Below are 22,520 nucleotides of genomic sequence, written 5' to 3'. Positions count from 1 at the left end.
CACTGAAGAAGTTCTGCTCTCTGGCAAATGGGGTTTGAACAAAATTCCACCTATTGTTTTCTATATTCTTCTCATATTTGATCAGCATTTACCAAACTTCAGTTTCATTGCCACATCACTTTCCTTGGCAAATGCCTGTGGCTCTGAGATCTAAGAGATTTCCACCACTGGGGAGGTTCACTTTAGTCTTTGATGGAGATAAATTCAGAGGTGGGCAACCATGAAAATGTTCTGCACTGGCCGCTATGCCTTGCTTGTTGGGATCATTTTGCACCTGGGCTATTTTCTCAGAATCAGGCTAAATAGTTTCAAGTGGCCAGTAGCTAATTTCTCTGCCCACTTCCCCTTTCCCACTCCTGATGAAGGGTTAAGTCCAAAACGTCAACTCTCTTGCTCCTCAGATGCTGCCTGACCTGCTGCACTTTTTCCAATGCCACTTCTCCAGTATCTGCAGTCCTCACCATCTCCTAGTAGCTAATCTAGCAAGTTAAAGGACCAGTTATGAAATTGCCAAAAAACAGCTGAAATTTTCCAGCCGGTATCTGGGCGTTCAAAGATGTCAGGAAATATGCCAGCTCCATGGAGATAGTGTAATAAAGGTGAAAGGGATACTGTACCTTTAAGAAAGTGGAAAAGCTAGCAATGACTTAGAGAGGCACAGAGAGTCCGGAACAAGGTAACAATGTAAGGCTTGTTCAGAACAGCTAGAATTGGCTGGGTTGCTATGTGACAAAAACAAATTCAAATTAATCCAATCAGTTTAAACTATGCCAAAATACCAAACTCCAATCAAGTTTGAATTAGAATTTCGACACTATTAACACCAATGAAATGATCCGATGCTTTGGGTCTAAAACTGAAAACAAATCGAACAGTTAGAGGAGAACTGTCAAGCCACCAGGCTGTACAGACTGCCCAAAACACAGCTCTTTTAAAGGTACCTTTACCTATCAATGACGTGTGAAACAGAAGTCCCTAAGAATAAGAAAATCTACAGAGGAACATACAAAGGGAAGATTTGACTGCTGCCTGGTTTCGAAATTAGATTTTTTTGGTAAATCTTAATCATGGTATTTATCGGATTAGTATTATTGAAGGGAATGTAAAATATAGGTATCGTAAATAGTTGTTAGTTATTATTCTCTGTTATACTTTAAGAAATAAAGTTGTTACTTCTTACTTTAAATATTTCTTAGCCTCATGAATTTCCACAGATTATCTTTTGTGTTGCTGGCTTAAATTAAGCAGTGGGGTTTATCCCGTGTCGTAACAATAGCCTGTCAATGGCGATCTGGGGGACCCAGCGCTCCGAACCATCCTCAAGAACCTCTCCTCCTGTTTGGCTTTAGCTACAGATACAGGAGGCTAGATGGATGGGGTTACCCTCCATAAAGGCTGCCTGGCTTAGAGACTTTTTAATTTACAAGTTGGAAAATTTGGAGATTGCGCCCCTCCATGTGAGGCATCCTGGCCTGAAAATTTTAATTTAGCATGCTGTATCTTTCATACACAGTGCAATCTGATCGACATTGTATAGACCAAATGCAAATCCATTCCTGAAGAAGGGCTTATGCCCGAAACGTCGATTCTCCTGCTCCTTGGATGCTGCCTGACCTGCTGCGCTTTTCCAGCAACACATTTTCAGACCAAATGCAGATTGGATGATTGCTCTATAGCAAACTTCTACTCAGTCCACAAGTGTGACTCAGAATTTCCAGTTTGCTCCCATACTGACCCATGTCCTTGAACCCTTCAATGTTCTAGCACAAACTCAAGCACCAAACACTTGATAGCTTTTCACATTTATCACTGAATTCAACAATTTCAGATCTGTTGCCTCTTGCTTTTTGTTGCCTCCGTCTTTCCTGAATTTAATTTTACTTTCTTTTCCGATTACAGTTGCTGTCTGGAATCACATCTCCTCGTGAAATAACTTCATGAAGGCTGGTATCCTGTCACCAAGTCACCCTTTATTTACATAGTCGTGGTACATGACATTCATCCAGCTAGTTCAAGGCTGACTCCTACAGTGAGCAAAACCCCTGCCACTCCTGTTTATCTTTTTTTCAAAGTGAACAGAATCTCTGACACTCCTATTTTTAAAAATTTTTTTGTGTGTGTGCAGGTGTGAGACACTGTGAAAGACATAAGGTGCACGAATCTTTATTCAAATTTCCACCACCAGGAAGAAAGGAAACACCCGAGTGGCCAGCGACAAGCAGTGCCCTTCTCATCAAAGGGCAATGCTGCTTGATCAATCAGTGAAGGGCAGGGCAAGGATTAAATCAAAATAGAGTTGGACACTCTTGTTTATTTTTTCTTTTTTTTCTCTTTATATTAATCTCCACACTACCGCCTAGCTGCGGTAGTGCTTATTTTTGCCCCAGCACCCATGTTGTGTGTGTGCAGGTGTGAGACACAAGCTGTATGAATCTTTATTCAATTTCCACCACCAGGAAGAAAGGAAACACCCGAGTGGCCAATGACAAGCAGTGCCTTTCTCATCAAAGGGCAATACTGCTTGTCAGTGAAGGGCAGGGCAGGGATTAAATCAAAATAGAGTTGGACACTCTGTTTATTTTCTTCTTATTTTTTTTCATATATAATTTAACCCCCACACTACCACCTAAGTGCGGTAGTGCTTATTTTATCCCCAGCACCCATGGTGTGTGTGTGTGCAGGTGTGAGACACAGTGAAAGGCACGAAGTGCACGAATCTTTATTCAAATTCCACCACCAGGAAGATAGGAAAACACCCGGGTGGCCAATGACAAGCAGTGCCTTTCTCATCAAAGGGCAATACTGCTTGATCAAACAGTGAAGGGCAGGGCAGGGATTAAATCAAAATAGAGTTGGCCACTCTGTTTATTTTTTTTCTTTCTTTTCCTTTTTTTTCTTTTTTTGTTTTTTTCTTTTTTTTTCTTTTTCCCCACACTACCACCTAAGTGCGGTAGTGGACACTCTGTTTATATCTGTCAGTCAGGCCTCCCTGATTGGACCAAGTTAACAGCCGCAATCAGGGGACTCATTCTATGTGGTCCACCTGGCTGACCTCGTTCCATTCATTACATCCTTACACGTCCTAGCATGTACGCCCATTCCTTTCCCTGTAGTTTTCCCTGGGGTGTTTTTGCACCAAGTCCAGTTCTTCCGACTGAACCTGACAGCATGTATCAGATTATATCCCACCTCTTATGCCTGGATCATCTCAGAAGAAAGTCCTCCTCATTCTCAGGTGGTAATGGCAACGGGGCCATGACCTCTGCTGTGTCCATCTTGTCCTCAAAGGTTTCTTCGACAATAGAACCCACAGGTTCTGACAGCCTTGCGGATGTTTTGAAGGATAAGATATATTTTGCGCCTGCCCGTTTTAAAATGTTACGGCTTCTATGTGGTCCACATGCTTGTTCAGGACCACCTCTCCTACCTAAAATTTAATCATCATTGGACCTGACCTCGCATCAACCATGCCTTTAACCAATTCAGGAGCATTCCAGTGGTTTCAACACTACACTTGGTCCCCTGAAGCTTAGTTCAAAATCACACACTACTAGGCTGTAGCCCAACAGGTTTATCTGGAAGTACAAGCTTTCAGAGCACTGCTCCTTCATCAGGTAGCTAGTGGGGCAGGATCATAGGACACAGAATTTATAGTAAAAGATCAACGTGTCATACACCTGATGCGATGTCTTCAACAAACCTAGATTGCTGTAAAGTTTTTAATCACAGGATGGAGGTGCAAGCTTCAATTAATTAATATGTAAATCCCAGAACTTCCTTCAAGTCAGTTCAGAGGTCACTGACGGTTTTATGTAAAAAACAGGTGACATCTCAGCTCAGACTATGCATTAAAAAGTATGAGGTCAGAGACTGTCTGCTTCCCAACCATGAGTCAAACTAGTTCTATTTCCAAAGCAGGAATTTATAAAATGTCACATGGACTAACTGAATATGTGTGTGTGCGCCTGTGTGTGTGTGTCTGTCTGTGTGCGTGCGCGGAGAGTCTGAGAATATGCGTGAGTGTGAGAGTGTGTGTGTGCGCGTGTGTGAGAGAGAGAGAGTGCACTCACACATACACACACTATCTCTCACCCACATACATCTATAGGGTGAATTTGCATATGCAGATTTGTATTTGCAAGTACGTTCTGTTTTGTTCAGAAAGTGCAGAGTCTGTAGGCTATCAGTCCATATGCGATTTTTAACTTTGTCCATGCCAGTCCAAAACTGGCACCTCCACCTCATCTCTCGTTTAAAGGAGGCTTGTGTCCAGCATTGGCATATACACAATCAGATGCCTTTTAATCTGGATGCCATTTCACTCCACCATCTACCCCCCAGATCTGTGATGATCAGGTTTCACCTGGTGCAGAATTATTTCCCCCTTCGCAGTTCTGCTGGAGCTCTCTGTAGTTCCATGAAGATGGTTCTTTAATCAAACAGGTGCCAGACATTGTGGCATTGAATGAAGCTATAGGCTGTTTCTTTAAGCCAGCCTTCAAAGTTTGGGCTGCTGTCTCTGACAAACCATTGATTATGGATGGTATGGGGCTGTTCTTACATATCAAATCTCATTTGACTTCAGGAAAATACTCAAATTGCCTGCTGGTAAACGATGGCTCATTGTCTGTTACCAAAACCTCCAGGAGTCCGTGTATTGTAAAAGACGATTGCAGCTTCTCAAATGTCGTACCTGACAAATCAACTCTAAACACATCTAACCTCTTTGAATGGGCATCACATGACTAACAACATAGAGCCCATGAAAGGACTGATGAAGTCAACAAGTAACCTAGTCCAGGATTTACCCGGCCATTCCCATGAATGTGGGAAGTTATGGGTGGTATGTTTCATCCTTGTTGACACTCTGGGCACTGCCCCACCAACGTGGCTATGCCAGCATCCAATCCTGGCCACCATACATAACATCTTGCCAACATAGAATCATAGAGTCAAAGATATGTACAGCACGGAAACGGACCCTTTGGTTCAACTCATCCATGCCGATCAGATATCCTAAATTAATCTCATTCCATTTTTCAGCATTTGGCCCATATCCCTCTAAACCCTTACCATCCAGATGCCTTTTAAATACTATAATTGTACCAGCATCCACCATTTGTTCTGACAGTTCATTCCAAACACGCATCATCCTCTGTGTGGAATAGTTGCCCTTTAAGTCCCTTTTAATCTTTCCCCTCTCACCCTAAACCTATGCCTTCTAGTTTTGGACCCCAATCCACCTTGGGAAAAAGACCTTAAGTATTCATTCTATCCATGCTCCTCATGATTTTATAAACTTCTATAAAGGTCACCCCAGCTTCTGATGCTCCAGGGCAAATAGACCTAGCCTATTCAGCCCCTCTCTAGATTTAATCCATCCAACCCTGGCAATATCCTTGTAAATCTTTTTGGAACTTTTTCAAATTTCACAACATCTTTCCAATAGCAGGGAGTTCAGAACTGAATGCAGTATTCCAAAAGTGGCCTAACCAATATCTTGTACAGTCGCAACATGACATCCCAAATGCTATAGGAGAAAATGAGTCGAGAGTGTGGTGCTGGAAAAGCTCAGCAGGTCAGGTAGCATCCGAGGAGTAGGAGAATCGACATTTCGGGCATAAGCCTTTCATCAGGAAATGCTATACTCAATGCACTGACTAATAAAGGCAAGCATACCAAATGCCTTCTTCACTACCCTGTATATATGTGACTCCACTTTCAAGGAACTATGAACCTGCACTCCAAGGTCTCTTTATTTGGCAACACTCCTCAGGACCTTACCATTAAGTGTATATTTTGCCTTTCCAAAATGTAACACCTCATGTTTATCTAGATTAAACTCTATTGCTTCCCCTTTGTCCATCAGTCCATTTGATCAAGGTCCCATTTGTACTCTGAGGTAACCTTCTTCGCTGTCCACTACACCATCAATTTTGGTGTCACCTGCCAACTTACTAACTATATGTATGTTCATATCCAAATCATTTATATAAATGACATAAAGCAGTGAACCCAGTACCAATCTTATGGCACACCACTGATCACAGGCCTCCAGTCCAAAAAGTAACTCTCCACCACCACTCTGTCTTCTACCTCCGAGCCAATTTTGTATCCAACTGACTAGTTCTCCTTGTATTCCATGTGATCCAACCTTGTAAACCAGTCTACAAAATGGAAGCTTGTTGAACATCTTGTTGAAGTCCAAATTCGAACCTGGATTCCCAGAATATTTCCTGAGTGTCTGAATTAACAGTAAAGCAATAATACCACTAAGCCATTGCCTACCTGCTGAAGGTTATTTAATCTTGGAAATCTTGCCAAAGTCAAAGCTGACCTGTTCTTGCCAGAATGGGGAATACTACACCTCAGCACCTGCAAACAATTAGTAGTGGTTGTCCCACGAGTCATCAATCTGGTTGAGAGAAAAGGACTCCCATTTCTCTGGAATGCATTTCTGCAATAGGGAGGCAACCTCACCACCTCCAATGCTGAGGAGGTAGTAGGTAGTTACCTCCTTGCAGCAGAAATAATGTGAAGAAATATTTCTCACGTCAGCCCAAAAGACTGAGCATTTCACTACATCCATTTTATACTGCGGAAATGTCTCTGATACTCTCACAATACATAGGGCTAGTTATCCTTGTGTGAGACAGGGGTGGGTATAGACAGATAACTCATCAGTGTGGAGAAGAAAGGTCTTTAACAGAATATTTCACTCCTATATCATAGACATAACCTTCAAAATAGGAAGAGAATCCTTAAATGGATATAATGACTCAACATATATATCAGTAATACTGTTTCACTCAATGGTTAGGAATCAGAATGCTTACTGGAGTCAGGCAAGGCAGTCTTTTGTTTATATGCTTACTACCGCTTTAGCAGAGTCCACCAGGAAACATTTGGGCATACGATGATAGTGAAAATTCCAGACAGCAAAGATATCTGAGCAATATCAGCATCTTCTGTTCAGATCTGCTGTTGCTGTACAGGTTGATGTACGTCAATGAAGTGTTCAGCTAGTCTTGAGTGTCAACGTAATTCTTAACAACAGCAATGTTCTTTGGGAACTGTGCTGACAATTATTTGCTTGTTACACCATTAGGTCAGACTACTAACGTTACTGGTTGTATCACTCAGAGAGGTCAAGCCGTGTGCACAAACATCTGGAAGGAGTACATGGCCATCGTGAAAGAGAAACTGGACATATGGGAGTGATGGTCCCTTTCCATTGTAGGAACAACATCATCAGGTGCAAGCTTTTCTCTATATGGCACACATTTCACCCATATCATTTCTACATCACAGCAGTTACTAGAGTGATCTGATCCAGAGATCAAAAACAGATAATATATTAAATTCTAGGTAAAGGACAGTGTTGGTTAAAGACATAGGAGCAGAAGTAGAGCATTCGATCATTCAGTCTACTCACCACTGAAAGAGATCATGGTTGATTTGATAATCCTCAACTCTGCTTTACTGCCTAAATCCATTACACCTGAATTTGCTTACAGATTAAAAATCTGTCTATCTCAGTCTTGAATATACTTAATGACACAGCTTCAACTCTGCTCTATGGTGAAAAATTTTCTGTTCTCTGATAGAAGAAATTCCTCTACATCTCAACCTTAAATGGGCAACCCCTTATTTGAGATTTCTGCGCCAACCTCATCAAGTCCCTCAAGAATATATATGGTTCAACATAGTTTGCCTCTCATTCTTCCAGACTCAATATACTCAATCATTTCAAACAAGAAAATCTCTCATATCCAGGATCAATACAGTGAATCTTCTCTGGAATGCCAGTACATCTTTCCTTAGATAAAGAGACCAAAACTGTTCATGGTATTCTAAATGTGGTCTAACTAGTGCCTTGTATAATTTTAGCACTGCATTCCCTTTGAAATAAAGGCCAATAATTCATTGACCTTCCCATTTAACTGCTGAATTTGTATGGTAGCTCTTTATGAGTTATACACAAGGACCCCTAAATCCCTGTGTACTGCAACTTTCTGTAGTTTTTTTTAGATTACTTACTTAGCCTTCAGCCCAACAAGTCCACACCGACCTTCTGAAGAGCAACCCATCCAGACCTATTCCCCTACATTTACCCCTTCACCTAACACTACGGGCAATTTAGCGTGGCCAATTCACCTAATCTGCACATTTTTGGACTGGGAGGAAACCGGAGCAACCGAAGGAAACCCGCACAGACACGGGGGGAATGTGCAAACTCCACACAGACAGTCGCCTGAGGCGGGAATTGAACCTTGGTCTCTGGCGCTGTGAGGCAATAGTGCTAACCACTGTGCCACTGCGCCGCCCATTTAAGAAATATTCTTCCTGCCACAGTACACAAGCTCACATTTTCCCATGTTACATTCCATCTGCAAGTTCTTATCCACCTACTTAACTATTTGTATCCCTCTACAAAATTGCTTTGTCATCTTCGCCACTTGCCATCTATTTTGTATCATCCTTAAAAATGGCTACACTTCCCTCATCCAAACCATTAATATGCATTGTAATAATTAAGTCCAGAACCTTGAAGCACTCTACTAGTTAGAAGTTGCCAGCCTGAAAACGACTCACTTATCCCAACTCTATCTTCTATTCGTTCACCAAACATCTATCCATGCTAATATACTACAACGTGTTATCTTATTAAATAGCCCTTTTTACAGTTTCTTAACAAAAACCATTTCAAAATCCTACATGTTACGAGTTTCCCTTCATTTTTCCTGCTTGTTATCTTCTGATACAATTTTCATAAGACTGTCAGACATGATTTCCCATTCATAAAGCCATGCTGACTCTGTTTCATTATATTATGTATTTCTAAATGCTCTGCCATTATATTATTCATAAAAGGAGAATAACAGATATTTGTTAAGTGGCCTATAGCTACCTGTTTTGTCTCCATCCCTTCTAAACTAAAGGTGTAAATTGGTAGTTTTCAAATCCTCTTGGACTTCTCCAAAATCTAAGGATTCTTGGATGATTATCACCAATGCATTCACTATCTGTGCAGCTACTTCCTTTAACATCCTAGGACCTAAGCCATTAGGTCCAGGGAACGTATCAGCTTTTTACCCCATTATTTTCCAACGTACATTTTACTTAACAACTGTATTTATTTCTACCCACCTACCTACCCCTTGATTCTTTAGAAGGTGCAGTTTGGAAAGCTATTTGTGCATTAAATTCACCTGGTTCCTCATTACTAGGATTTGAGTACAGGACTAGATTTGAGGATAGGAGTAAGGATGTCTTGCTGCAGTTATATAATGCCTTGGTGAGGTCACACCTTGAGTATAGCGTGCAATTTTGGTTTCCTAAACTGAGGAAGGACGTTCCTGCTATTGAGGGAGTCCAGCAAAAATTCGTCAGACTGATTCCTAGGATGGCAGGACTGACATATGAAAATAGACTAGATTGGCTGGGTTTGTACTCACTGGAATTCAGAAGAATGGGGGGAGGGGGGATCTCATACAATCATGTAAAATCCTGATGGTACTGGACAGGCTAGATGTGGAAAGAATGCTCCTGATGTTGGGGAAGTCCAGCACTAGGGATCACAGTCTTAGCCATTCAGGTCTGAGATGAGGAAGAATTTTTTCACTCAGAGTTGTGAATCTATGGGATTGTTTACCACAGAAAGCTGTTGGGGCCAGTTCGTCAGATATATTCAAGAGGGAGCTGAACATGGCCCTTGTGACTAAAGGGATCAAGGTTATGGATAGAAAGCAGGAGTGGGATACTGAAGTTGCATTATCAGTCATGGTCATATTGAATGGTGGCACAGGCTCGAAGGGCCAAATAGCCTACTCCTGCACTTGTTTTCCATGTTTCTATTATTTCCTCAGCTTCATTCTCTATGGGGGCTATGATCACTTTGGGCTCACTTTTCCTCTGTTTTTTATTCACATGTGGGACATGAGTATCCCTGGCTAGCCAGGATTTATTGCCCATCCCTAGTTGCTCAAGAAGGTGATAGTGAATTATCCTCTTGAACTGCTGCAGTCTTCCTACTGTGGTTTGCTTTTATAACATTCTAGGACCATTGATGTTTACTCGTGGGGGTATTGGATATATAGAAGAAGGCCTTAGTGGAATCTGCATTTTTTTTTACACTATTCATGGGATGTCTGTACCTCCAGCCCTTGTGAATAATGAGGACTTAGTGTACTGCCATAGAAATTCTTCCTTTTTCCATTCATTTGTTACAATTTTGAAGTTTTATAAGATTAGTATGCTTTGGGACTATATCTTTTGATTTATAAGAATGTTGTAATTTAGAACAGCACGTTTAAATTTAGCATAAAAGAAAGAAGCGATATGACATATGCTGGAGCCTGCATGGCAATCAGTCCAGCTACAGGTCGTTCTGCTATAATGCGTGTTTCAGTAATTCAAAATCGCTATAACACGCCTGACAAATTGAAGACAGTTTCTAAAGCACGAAGGTTTAACGCGATTCCGGCCTCAATAGTTTAAACAGTACTACTATAACATGATTTTCTTTTAACACAGATTTTACAAGAACAGAAGTAGGGCATTATAGCAGAACTGACTGTAGATTAGATTAGATTAGATTACAGTGTGGAAACAGGCCCTTTGGCCCAACAAGTCCACACCGACCCGCCGAAGTGAAACCCACCCATACCCCTACATTTACCCCTTACCTAACACTACAGGCAATTTAGTATGGCCAATTCACCTGACCCTGCCATCTTTGGATGGTGGGAGGAAACCGGAGCACCCGGAGGAAACCCACGCAGACAAGGGGAGAACGTGCAAACTCCACACAGTCAGTCGCCTGAGGCGGGAATTAAACCCGGGTCTCTGGCGCTGAGGTAGCAGTGCTAACCACTGTGCCACCGTGCCGCCCACTGTAGTTTAATTGTAAGAGACCAAAAGAAGACAGATTCTTTTTTTGAGGAAACTACAAGATATTTACACTTAGAGGTCCCCTTAAGTACCAGAAATGTAGTGTCATATTTAATATTTTTTGAGAAATCATTTTTTAAAGATTTGTATAAAAAAAGATGGAGTTCTGTGGAGAACTGTTCTTTCAAAAAAAAAAGGGATCCTCGAAAGGTCATTTTGGAGTTTGGAATTTCATGTAACAAGGCATTTTTTTGTAGTCACATGAATTCAGTTAATCACTTGAATTCACTTCTTTGAAATTACTATTTTATTGCTATGGTTAGACATTGTTTGAGGAAAAGCTCCCTGAAAGAAATGCTGCCCAGCTCATCTCCATGCCTTTCCGAAACATTGTTTTGTGAGCCCAGTGTGAAACCGGATTGTTGAGGCTCATGTGGTGTGGTGGTAGTGTCCTGATGCTGAGCCAGGAGGCCTGGGTTCAAGTCCTACCTGCTCCAGAGGTGTTAATAACAGTTTGATTAGGAAAATATCCAAAACCAGATTATCATCCTTCAGGGTGTTGGGAAGACTTCACGACACATTTTTTCTGAGTAAACTACATCTGCCAAGACCCCAGAGAAAACTGCATGTGCCCCAGAATGCCAGATTGATGGCCATCTGAAGATTCTATGATTTCTGCTACCTTCCTTCAAGAAATAAAATTTTCTTTTCCCCAAAAGTGAATCTCTGCAGAGAAAAATCAATTTTCTTGTCCTTTACTTGATGTGTATGTTTTGGGTTTTTTTAGAGGAATAATACTTACATTTTCATATTACAAATTATGTTTCTTAACCAGTTTTGCATTTATGTTTAATAATCTTTAGTTATAATAAATAATAAATTTTTATTTATTTAAAAACCTGATCAATGGATCTTTTATTCTGATTTTAATATAAAGAGTATAGCATGGCCATATTGGGAACTAGGTAAAACTATGTTGTGACCCATGGAATAGTAGGACTAGAGGGTGACAGTGCACGCTTCCCATCTTCATCATATCAATAGTATCAATATTAAGTTGTAAATAGCTATTATTGAAAAAAAACTTCCTCTTTACTTCTAATATGAGAAGCAATTGTGATCATCGATAACTGAGAAGCATTTCTACTTAGACACAAAACTCAAGCATTTTCCATTGCTGGGAAGTGGCTTGAGAAGAATTTTTGAGATCAAGTTACAGGCTTCCCTACAAACCCAGGTAGACAGGGACTGCAATTTTGTTTTTGCTTGCAGTCAACTAAGAGATAGAAAACAAGAAGCAGTTAAAAGTAACCAGACTGATACCCTAAGCAGACAAAATGCTGACACTATTGTTCAACATGCGAATTGTAGAGGAGAGCTTGCACTCAATTTACAGAGCAAATTCATTAGAATTAAAAGAGCCTCAAAGTTTTAGTTTAGTTTAGAGATAGAAGAAGACAGCTGAAGTCTAACCTTTAGAGTGAGAAACAGTTCTAGTATTAGAGATCACCAAAGAAACAGCCCACTTTAAGCTTGGAGCACAGTGATTTTTTTGCTTTAAGCCTTAGATTTTCAAGGATAGTGTTGAGCTACAAGGGATTATTTATTTCTATAGTTGTAATGTAAATGGCACTTAATAAGAAAATAATAGCTAATCAACAGTGTATTTAGTCATTTGGAAGTCAGTTATCTGGACATCTGGTTTGCGATGTAATGATGCCCAACAGCATGGGTTCAATTCCTGAGATTACCAGGACTCTCCTTCTCAATCACCCCCTTGTGTGAGGCATGGTGACCCACAGGTTAAAGAATCAGTTAACTCTCTCTAATGACAGGGCAGCCCAATTGTCCTATAGAACTATGGAAACTTTATTTTATTTGATACAGTAAAGACTTTTCTAATAAAAAAAGGATTCTTAATGTGTCACCCATTGGCAAATAATTGATAGGTTGACTTTCCTCAAGTAATCAGTCTTTTCAAGGTTGTACCACATTGTACAACATGAACCGATGACTTCTGCTCAAAGGGTGCCTGAACAATGCTCAACCTGGGATTGGTTTAGACAATCTTTCAGATGTCCCTAGTGGCTACCCAAAACACATCTTAGGTCCCTTACACATCTGAGCATTCCATTTCATATCCCCTGCTTTGCTGCTTCATAATACCTCCTCATGAATTACCTTCAGGCTGCTGCCTTCACAGCTCTCTTGATAAAATTATTATCTTTTGAATCAATATTAATTCTAGCCCAATTCTAGCCTAGCCTTAGGTCTCCAAATTCAGGCATGCAATGAGACTGCAGTAATTTCATGTCCAAAATTGAGAATGGAGAACCCCAAGACCAATGCACCCAGAGCTTGTTTACTTTTAATAACTATGCCCTTGTATTAATATAAATTGGGCTACCAAAACCCAAACATTGAGATTAATATTTTAGACATTTTTGAGAAAATTTGCACCAAACAGTGAGTATACATAAAAAATAAAGTTTTGTAACCCAAGAAATATTGCATGCCTAATATTCATATCATTATTTTTCTATACGAATTTGTTTAAGTAGTACAATGATGACATTTTGGCTTTATTAAAAAACCACTGGAAAATAGTTATGTTGAAAATAGTACTCTCTCTTCTAATAATAACACAAAAATAAATTAAACTGCAACAACATGAAAGACAAAACAAGCCCTGAAAATCAAAGCATGAAAGAACACTAACCGTACAGATCGATCATCACTGCCTGTGACAACCAACGGTTTCTTAGGATGGGCTGCCAAGCCCCAGAGCTCTCCTTCACAGTGGCCCTGCATGATAAGGAGAGGTTTATCTCGTTCTCGAACCATCACTTCAAATATTTCACTGTCCTGGGTTCCTGCTAGAATACGGTCGCCTTTCCAACAAACACTCCTGATAGACAAACCTTTTGAAAAATATTAAAGCAAAATAATCGATACAGGAACCTCTGGCACCACTATTATGTAAGTTAATATAAAGAAAAACTGTTATAGATTAAAAACAGTAACTTCTTGTGATGTTCTGGAGTGCTCAAAATTTATTTAAGTCATATTTTAAAGCAAAAAGTCAACAATATGTAGCCCAAAAGCAGATTACAATACCTTTGTATCCCTGATCAGTCTCACGAAGATCAATTTTTGTGATTGGTTTGAAATCAGTGTCCCACAGTCGGATGCAACCATCTCTCCCTCCAGTAGCAAAACCTTCTTCACAGGAGTACATACTGAATATGCCTGCCTACCAAGGTAAAATAAATTATACTGAATAGATATTTTGCATTCTGAGTATTTAAAACTGGAATTTCACTTTACTACATTTAACACAAAGGTAAATTCCTCCAATGCTCTCAGAGCACACAGACTGGAGCTAGGTAGGACTAAAACAAAAGCACCAAATCTGCCCTAAACTCCAATTTTGGACCAGTGAACTTAGCCTACAGACTTTAAACATTATACATAATGCTTCACAAAAACACACTTAGAGATGAACCAGTTAAAATCATTTTGAATAACTTATAGTTGTAAGTCAGATCTTTCAAATTGTAAATTGCATTTACAGTAAACTGCAACTATGTTAGATGATCTTACACTGGAGTAGAAACAAGAATGTGAAAAATAATTACAAATGGTGAGCAGTCTGATATAAAGTGGAATAGCAAAAATACAAGACTTAAAATGCACCATTATCAACAAAGAACATAAAGAAATTTAGGATGGATAGCTTTAAAAACAAATTAAAGAAAGCTCAGGAGAATCATATTATATCTGGAGAAAAATCCAGAAGGGAAAAAATTAAGCAGTTCATATGAAAAAAAAACTGCATTTTAAGTAGCTCATAAAGGGCAACAATAAAAAAAATCAGGTCCAAGGAAACAATCAGGTCACATGCCAAAATTCTGCAAAGGAAAAGTGAAATTGCCAGCAGTTGATTGAAATGAGCAAAGAAAATTTAGCATACATTGATAGAACTGTCCTAGCTCATGGACACAGGACTGAAGGCATAGTGAAAACTTTAATATGAAAGTCTCGAGTCAGTGGTCCAATATATTCCCACCTCCAACAATCTTATGGAAGTGATCAAATGCAGTGTTTATCTGTCCAACAGTGGAAGGTTGTCAATTTGAATTAATTAGGCCGAGTCGAGAGTGTGTTACTGCAAAAACACTGCAAGTCAAGCAGCATCCGAAGAGCAGAGAATTGACGCTTGAGGCACAAGCCCTTCAACAGGAATGAAGCTTGTGAGCCAAGGGGGTAGAGAGATACATCAGAGGGGAATAGGGCTGGGGGGGGGAGATAGCTCAGAATGTTGGCCAAAAAGATTTTCAAACTTACCTTTCCAACTGTAGGAGAATCTACCCTAATCTCTCTTGCCCCCAAGCATTCTTCAAAACCTCAAGCTACAAATATAGGCTTAACCTTAGCAGAGTCTAGATTAGAGTGGTGCTGGAAAAGCATAGAAGGTCAGGAAGCATCCAAGGAGCAAAAACAAAAATCTACATTTCGGGCAAAAGCCCTTCATCAAGAATAGTGCAGGGAGCCTCCGGGCTGGAGGGATAAATGGGAGGGGGTTGTGGCTGGGGAGAAAGTAGCCAAGAGTACAATAGTGGATGGAGGTGGGGATGAAGTTAATAGGTCAGAGAGGAGGGTGGGAAGGAAGATGGACTGGTAGGACAGGTCATGAGGGCGGTGGTGTGTTGGAAGGTTGGATCTGGGATAAGGTGGGAGGAGGGGAAATGAAGAAACTGGTGAAATCCATATTGATCATGTGTGTTTGGAGGGTCCCAAGGCTGAAGATGGGGCTTTCTTCCTCCAGGCATTGGGTGATTAGGGTTTGGTGATGGAGGAGACCCAGCACCTGCATGTCCTTGGTGGAGTTGGAGGGGGAGTTAAAGTGTTTAGCTACGGGACGGTGGGGTTGCTTCATGCATGTGCCCCAGAGATTTTCTCCAAAGCACTCTGCAAGTAGGCGTCCTGTTGATGATGACCTCACCTCCCATCACCAAACCATCATCTCCTCAACCATACACAACCTAATCACCTCGGCGGATCTCCCACCCACAGCTTCCAACCTCATTGTCCAGGAACCCGCACCACCTGGCCCCACCTCTTATCTAAAATTCACAAACCTTATTGCCCTGGCCGACCTATCATCCCGGGTGGCTCCTGCCTCACATACCTTGATATTGTCCTATCTGCCTGGCCCAGGATCTCCCCACTTATGTTCAGGACACCACCCATGCCTTCCACCTCCTCCATGGCTTTCATTTCCCTGGCTCCCAATGCCTCATCTTCACCATGGACATCCAGTCCGTATACACCTCTATCTGCCATGATGAAGGCCTCTAAGGCCTCCGTTTCATCCTCTCCCGGCATCCCTACCAGTACCCTTCCACTGACAACCTCATTCTTTTGGCTGAACTGGTCCTCATGCTCAATAATTTCTCCTTCGAATCCTCCCACTTCCTCCAGACCAAAGAGTAACCATGGGCACCCGCATGGGCCTCAGCTATGCCTGTCTCTTCATCAGGTACATGGGACAGTCTACACCAGCACCATTCCCCACCTTTTCCTCCGCTGCATTGATGACTGTCGCGGCGCCACCTCGTGCTTCCACTCCGATTTCCTCCCACAGTCCAAAGATGTGCAGATCAGGTGAATTGACCATGCTAAATTTCCCATAGTGTTTGGTGAATCAGTCAGAGGGAAATGGGTCTGAGTGGGTTACTCTTCAGAGGGTCAGTGTGGACTTGTTGGGGCAAATGGTCTGGTCCCACACTGTAGGGAATCCAACCTAATCTAATCAAAGAGGTTGAACAGTTCATTAATTTCACCACTTCATTCAACCCAAACCTTAAGTTCACCTGGACCATCTCGGACACCTCCCTTCCCTTCCTGGATCTCTCCATCAACAGTGACCGACTGAACATGGACATCTTCTACAAACCGACTCCCACAGCTACCTGGACTACACCTCCTCCCACCCTGCCTCCTGCTATCCCTTATTTGCAATTCCTCCGACTCTGCCTCTTCTACTCCCAGGAGGGCAATTCCACTACAGAACACACCAGATGGCCACCTTCTTCAAAGACTGCAATTTCCCCTCCTACATGATCGATGATGCCCTGCAGTGCACCTCATCGACTTCCCTCACCACCGCCTCGAACCCCATTCTTCCAACCGCAACAAGGACAGAACCCCCCTGGTCCTCATCTTCAACCCCATCACGTCATCCTCTGCCATTTCCGCCACCTACAAATGGACCCCACCACCAGAGATATACTTCCCTCCCCACTCCTTTATGCATTCCATAAAGACCATTTATTCCATGACTCTCTCTGCCCATGCCTCCCACCTTACTTCTGTCCAAGGACCCAAAGGACCCACATCCATCAGAGATTTCCCTGCGCTTCCACATATCATTTACTATATCCATTGCTCCTGATGCGGTCTCCTCTACATTTGGGAGACAGGACACCTACTTGCAGAACGCTTCAGAGAACATCTCCGGTACACATGCACGAAGCAACCCCACCGTCTCGTAGCCAAACACTCTGCCAAGGACAGGCAGGTGCTGGGCCTCCTCCATCACCAAACCCTAACCACCAGACGGCTGGAGGAAGAAAGCCCCATCTTCTGCCTTGGGACCCTCCAAACACACGCGATCAATATGGATTTCACCAGTTTCTTCATTTCCCCTCCTCCCCCCATCTTATCCCAGATTCAACCTTCCAACACGCCACTGCCCTATTGGCCTGACCTACCAATACATCCTCCTTCCCACCTATCCATTCCACCCTCTCCGACCTATCACTATTCTCCCCGCCTTCATCTACCTATCGCACTCTCAGCTTCCTTTCCCCCCAGCCCTACCCCTCTTCCCATTTATCTCTCTACCCCTTTGGTTCACAAGCTTCATTCCTGATGAAGGGCTTATGCCCGAAATGTCAATTCTCCTGCTCCTCGGATGCTGCCTGACCTGCTGTTTTTCCAGCACTACACTCTCGACTCTGATACTCCAGCATCTGCAGCCCTCAGTTTCTCCTAGTTGAATAATTAAGCACCCAACTGTGGACAGATTGGAGAATCCTTCTAACAGCATGCAGACAACCTGATGGCAGATGTTTGGAGTTGGTTTATCAGCAAATTATCAGAGGGTCCCTCATGTACAAATTCTCTCCATAAAAACTACTGTCTCCTTACCATGAACAGAGCCACAATGATTAGGGGTGATCAATCAGCAGTAGGAATACTTTAAATGTAAAAAGCAAATATCTTTTCAAAGGGTTCCCAAGATAGGGATACTCTCAAGTCCCTCACCTACAGCAGCAGCATTCAGCACTCCTTTCAAGGCTGAGCGGAAGTCCTGATTGGATCTTCAGCATCCGGACTTTGCCTGTGGTCCACAGTTGGATGGCAAACAAACAGATGACCAATTAAGAGGCTACCGGTATATTGCTAACAGGTGGAGAGTCAAAAGATGTGGTGCTGGGAAAGCACAGCACGTCAGGAAGCATACGAGGAACAGGAGAATTGATGTTTCTGGCATAAGCCCTCTCTAACGTCCAGCATCTGCAGTCCCCACTTCCTGCTCACAAGTGCAGGTTATTACCTGGAAATGAGCCCATTTCACAATGCATTTTAGAGCCTATAAGAATCTGTCTATTATTTACACCTTCCCAGATCAAATCCTCTCCTCAGTAGAGCAGATGAAATGAACATACCATTCTCGTGAGCAGTATGTCTTGGTTGGACTCATTGCACATCCTCTTCTGTCTTAACGTAAAAATTCTTATTCATTCACTGTTGGTTGCATCTCCAACCCACCTACAAATGGTTGCTCCCTTTTTCACAAATTACATACTGCTTGCAGCTCCACCTCAGAAGCAACTCCTACTCCATTTTCTTTTTATTTTTTCCCAACTGTGATTCCCAATAAACAACCCTTTTCCACATTGCCACATATTGTCCACTCAGAATTGGTTATTCAATGGTTTAACTCCAGCACCACCTCTACAGCATCCTCAGCCCTCCCCTCAACTGGCACAGATTTGAATTTCCTTAACTCTCCAAATTACCAGTATTGGTGATTTTTCTAGTTGTTGGTATCACTTCACCACTTGCACAGAGAACTTCTCAGGCATTGATGCAGTCCATTGTATGACATCTCTTTCCTGAGCACCTCTTGCTCTTGCTTCTCTCTTTTTTGTTTACTTCCTTTCACTGTTTTACACCCTGCCTTCTCTCGTCTGTTCAGTCTATCCTCAATCTCCTCTACTCCTTTTCTACTACTCACTTATTACTTATCACCTCCTCTCTTGTCACTTTCACCTTCACCCTTGATCCTTTCTTCCTGACTTTGCATAATCTTACTGTATGTAGCTGATCTGGACCCACAGATGATTTTCTAATGACACAAAAGTAGAGGGTTTAGCAAAATAAGGAAGACTGAGAAATATTTTAATCAAGCATAGACAGGTTAGTGGATTGGGCAGACTGTGCCAGATACGGAGATAATGTTTCTAGGATTTTATGAACACTGAAAGCAGTCGTGTTCAGAAACAGAGGAAGTTCTGTAGTCAGGGCAAACAGAGTTCCAGTAAGACTAAGATGATTGTAGTCTGTCAGCATTTCCATGAGTAGCATGCTCTTGAAGCTAGGAAAACGGAATGCAAACTGCCATAGCACTCTAAATTCTCCTTTATGTTTGGCACCAGCCAGGCTCCATTTCCGATAAATTAGCTGCTAATACATTCTGATAAATGTCTTACTACATGTTTCTCCATCAGTAACCTGTTTCTATCTTTTGTTTTTGCTTTGAAACAATCCATCAAAACTTATTTTAAATTGAATGGACGATGACATACCAATTTCTGAACTGCAGGAAAACTGAAAAATTTAGTGTTATGTTAGTGAATTTGCTAACTTTCACAGGTTTTTCAAAACATAAATGACAAAGTAGAAAAATTAGCTCAAAATGCTCAGATGTTCATCATCACATTTTTATATAAATGAAAATCTTTAAACGTTTATAAATCGTTTAGAAGAGAGCAGTTTTTAAATTAAATATCAACACCAATATCTTCTCTGTAGGTAATCTTTGGCTTATTTTCTAATAATCAACAAATAAACCAAGATAAAGGCTGTCTGATTAAAATAGTCTATTCACAGGATGTGCATCACTGGCAAAGCCCATTCCAAAAGGCCTTTGAAAAGTTAGCAGTCAGCCATTTTCTGGAGTACAAATGCGTTGCTTGTTAGGCATTTCGGGCAACAACATTGCTGGAGATCAGGAGATACATTTTTATTTGCTCAGAAATACATTTCATTCATACAATTCCAAAAATCACATTGCAAAACATTTCAATTTAAATATTACAAAAGATGCAGTAAAATTCAAAATTTCTGTTTTGCAAAATGCAAGCCAGACATAATCAACATTATTGGTCCAATCTTGCTAGTCCAGATTATTATGAGGTTCATAAGATTACTATATTTTGGGACAGTACTTTTAAATTTAGGGAAAATAGAGATGGGGTCATGTGATCCATTTCAAAATCTGGGTACTTGATTGCTAGAGATCAAAGGAGAAAGTGTGGACTGCAGATGCTGGAGATCAGTCAAAAAGTGTGCCGCTGGAACAGCACTACAGGTCAGGCAACATCCGAGGAGCAGGAGAATCAATGTTTCAGGCATAAGCCTTTCATCAGGAATGTTGAAGGGGTGTGGGTAAGGTAGCGGGGAAGGTAATAGGTAGATGGAGGTGGGGGATTATGGTGATAGCTGGGAGGGGAGGGTGGAGCAGATAGGTGGAAAAGAAGATGGGCAAGCAGGACAGTTCAAGAGGGCGGTGCCAAGTTGGAGGGTTGGTTCTGGGATGAGGTGGGGGGAGGGGAGATGAGGAAACTGTTGAAATCAACGTTGATGCTGTATGGTTGAAGGGTCCGAAGGCCGAAGATGAGGCATTCTTCCTCCAGGTGGCTTGGATTTCGTGGAGCAGGACTTGGAGGCCCAGGACTTGCATGCCCTTGGAATGGGAGTTGACATGGTCAGCCACATGGCAGTGGGGCTATTGGTGTGTGTCTCAGAGGTGTTCCCTGAAATGATCTGCGAGTTGTCGTTCTGTCTCCCTGATGTAGAGGATACCACATCAAGAGCAACGGACACAGTAGATGACATGGGTGGATGTGTAGGAAAATCTCTGCCAAACGTGAAAAGATCCTTTCGGGCCTTGGATATTGGTGGAGGGGTAGCTGCAGGTTTTACACCTCTTGCGTGTCAAGGGAAGGTGCTGGGGGTGGAAAGTGGGATGGTTGGAGGTGATTTATCGAGGAAGTCGTGGAAGGAATGGTCTCTGCGGAATGCTGATAGGGATGGGGTGGGAAATATATCTCTGGTGGTGGAGTCTGATTGTAAGTGGCAGAAATGATGGAGAATGATGCACAGTATCCGGAGATTGGTGAGGTGGAAGGTGAGGATCAAGGGGTTTCTACCCTTGTTGTGGATGGACGGGTTAGGTTCAAGGGCAGAGGTGCAGGAAATAGGAGAGATGCGCTGGAGGGCTTGCTGACCACGTGGGAGGTGAAATTGTAGCCCTTAAAATAGGAGGCCATCTGGGATGTGCTGGATTGCAATTGCTCCTCCTAGGAGCAGATACGACAGAGGCAGAGGAATTGGGAGTAAGGGATCACGTTTTTATAGGATGGGGTAGTTGGAGGTGTAATTCAGGTAGTTGTGGGGTCGGTGGATTTGAAGTAGAGGTCCGTGTTGAGTAGGTGGCTGGAGATGGAGATGGAGAGGTCCAGGAAGGGGAGGGAGGTGTCTGAGATTGTCCAGGTGAACCTGAGGACAGGGTGGAATGTATTGCCGATGAACTGTTCGACCTCCTCATGGGAACACGGGCTGGCACTGAAACAGTCATCAATGTAGCGGAGGAAAAGGTGGGGAAGGGTGCCAGTGTAACTGCGGAAGATGGATTGTTCCATGTATCCGATGAAGAGGCTGTCATAACTAGGGCCTAGAGCTACCCCTTTGATCTGAAGGAAGTGGGAGGAGTCGAATGAGAAGCTGATGAGGGTGAGGACCAGTTCTACCAATCGAATGGGTGTCTGCGGAGGGGTACTGGTTGGGTTGGCAGGAGAGGAAGAAACGGAGGGTTTGGAGGCCTTTACCATGGCAGATGGATGTGTACAGGGATTGGATGTCCATGCTGAAGATAGGGTATTGGGGGCTAGGGAAACGGAAAAAGGGGCCTAACACGGAAGGCAGATGAACTCAGGGCATGGTTAGGAACATGGGGCTGGGATATCATAACAATTACAGAAACATGGCTTAGGGATGGGCAGGACTGGCAGCTTAAAGTTCCAGGATACAAATGCTACAGGAAGGAGAGAAAGGGAGGCAAGAGAGGAGGGCGGTGTGGCATTTTTGATAAGGGATAGCATTACAGCTGTGGTGAGGGAGGATATTCCAGGAAATACATCCAGGATCTGAGCTATCTGTAAGAAAAATAGGGTGGTTATGGTAAGGGATTTTAACTTTCCAAACATAGACTGGCACTGCCATAGTGTTAAGGGTTTAGATGGAGAGAAATTTGTTAAGTGTGTACAAGACAA

The 22,520-nt window shown here is 42.3% G+C and overlaps 1 protein-coding gene across 5 annotated transcripts in view; it reads right to left on the bottom strand.

Moving 5' to 3' along the window:
* The window catches only part of LOC122552872 (echinoderm microtubule-associated protein-like 6), a 525,254-nt gene that overhangs the window by 416,170 nt on the left and 86,564 nt on the right, over window positions 1–22,520 (bottom strand). For all 5 annotated transcript variants that reach the window (XM_043695963.1, XM_043695964.1, XM_043695965.1 and 2 more), the window contains exons 6-7: window positions 14,011–14,146; window positions 13,613–13,814 (exon numbers count right to left, since the gene is read on the bottom strand). In XM_043695963.1, coding sequence (XP_043551898.1) covers window positions 13,613–13,814; window positions 14,011–14,146 — 338 coding nt within the window. The remainder of the gene's footprint in view (window positions 1–13,612; window positions 13,815–14,010; window positions 14,147–22,520) is intronic.

Source organism: Chiloscyllium plagiosum, chromosome 9 (assembly GCF_004010195.1).
Source record: "Chiloscyllium plagiosum isolate BGI_BamShark_2017 chromosome 9, ASM401019v2, whole genome shotgun sequence".
NCBI classification, from domain to species: domain Eukaryota; kingdom Metazoa; phylum Chordata; class Chondrichthyes; order Orectolobiformes; family Hemiscylliidae; genus Chiloscyllium; species Chiloscyllium plagiosum.
This window is presented reverse-complemented; position numbering and strand designations above follow the sequence as displayed.